Raw genomic sequence first — 1,304 nt, 5'->3', positions numbered from 1 at the left:
GGAGGCAGGGGTTGCAGTGAGCCGAGATCATACCACTGCACTCCAGCCTGGGTGACAGAGTGAGACTTGGTCTCCAAAAAAAAAAAAAAAAAAGAGGTAATAAAGGATGGATTTCGGTATCAGCTACAGAGAATGTTGATTCTTCTGTGCCTTCTGCTATGCTGATGACACAGCAAAGACAACATGCTCCATCCTGCCTCCCTCAGTCCCTGGTAGCAGCTTGTCTCACACCCTCTGTGGTCCAGCCAATGCCTAAGGCCTTAGTAGCTCTTCTCACACGAAGTTTCCGGTCCCTGAAGAGGAGCTTGTGTCCAGTCTCATTAAGTTCCAGCCAATCCACGCGGCTCTCATGGCTCACGGTGCCAATGTTGTAGCCACCAATCAGATCCACTATAGAATAAAGGAGACAGGGTTAAGAAGAGAGATTCCACACATGTACATAGTGTGGCCAACACACATAATTTTGATAGGAAGTCTAGGAAGCTGGGTCTCTTTTAGAATTGTAGAAGTTTTGTTTAACTATGTTGTTAACTCAAAAGGTCCAGACCCACAGAAATGTCGTCACTTTGGGACTTACGGAGTTACCTCAGAGCAGACTAGAACTATTGAGCAAGAGGCTTCTCCTACTCATCGAATCCCCTCGAAGGCAGCACTGAGCACATTAAAGATAAGCCTGATACAACACAGCAGTGAGACAAGGCTGATGAATAAATGACCTTGATGGTCATATGCTCTAAGAAGTTACCTGCAAATTTGAATGCCTACTGTGTAAGAGCACTGCAAGGGTGGATGGTGGGGAAGGCACGCAGACAAACCTCTGACTAAAGTTAGGCTGGTCACTGCAGAGGATGAATATTTTAGTTTGATTTGAATCTTGTAGACAATATCAGAAACTACCACATTTAGAGCAGACCATTAGGGTTGGCTGGGATGCTTTCAGGGAGTCTCTTGGTCAAAGCCTACTTATAAGTTTTAGTGATATCCATTATTAATGAACAATGTGCCTCACTTTGTTATATATGCTTAAGCTAAGGACCAAATGTCCGCTGCTGTCTATAATTGTGAAGACCAATTTAAAAAACAATCTTCCTTTAATTAAAAAGTAAAATTGGCTGGGCATGGTGGCTCACGCCTGCAATCTCAGCACTTTGGGAGGCCGAGGTGGGCAGATCACCTGAGGTTAGGATTTGGAGACCAGCCTGGCCAATGTGGTGAAACCCTGTCTCTACTAAAAATACAAAAAAAAATTAGCTGGGTGTGGTGGTGGGCGCCTGTAGTCCCAGCTACTTGGGAGGCTGAGGCAA

General features: G+C 45.1%; 1 protein-coding gene across 1 annotated transcript in view; it reads right to left on the bottom strand.

Annotated features, from left to right (window-relative positions):
* Window positions 1-1,304, bottom strand: part of IFT172 (intraflagellar transport 172) — a 55,774-nt gene that overhangs the window by 37,927 nt on the left and 16,543 nt on the right. Inside the window, exon 15 of the mRNA XM_011972732.1 lies at window positions 278-390. Coding sequence (XP_011828122.1) covers window positions 278-390 — 113 coding nt within the window. The remainder of the gene's footprint in view (window positions 1-277; window positions 391-1,304) is intronic.

This window comes from Mandrillus leucophaeus, unplaced genomic scaffold (assembly GCF_000951045.1).
Source record: "Mandrillus leucophaeus isolate KB7577 unplaced genomic scaffold, Mleu.le_1.0 Scaffold13, whole genome shotgun sequence".
Classification (NCBI taxonomy): Eukaryota; Metazoa; Chordata; class Mammalia; order Primates; family Cercopithecidae; genus Mandrillus; species Mandrillus leucophaeus.
Note: the sequence above shows the minus strand (reverse complement) of the source record. Positions and strands in the feature narration are given on the sequence as shown.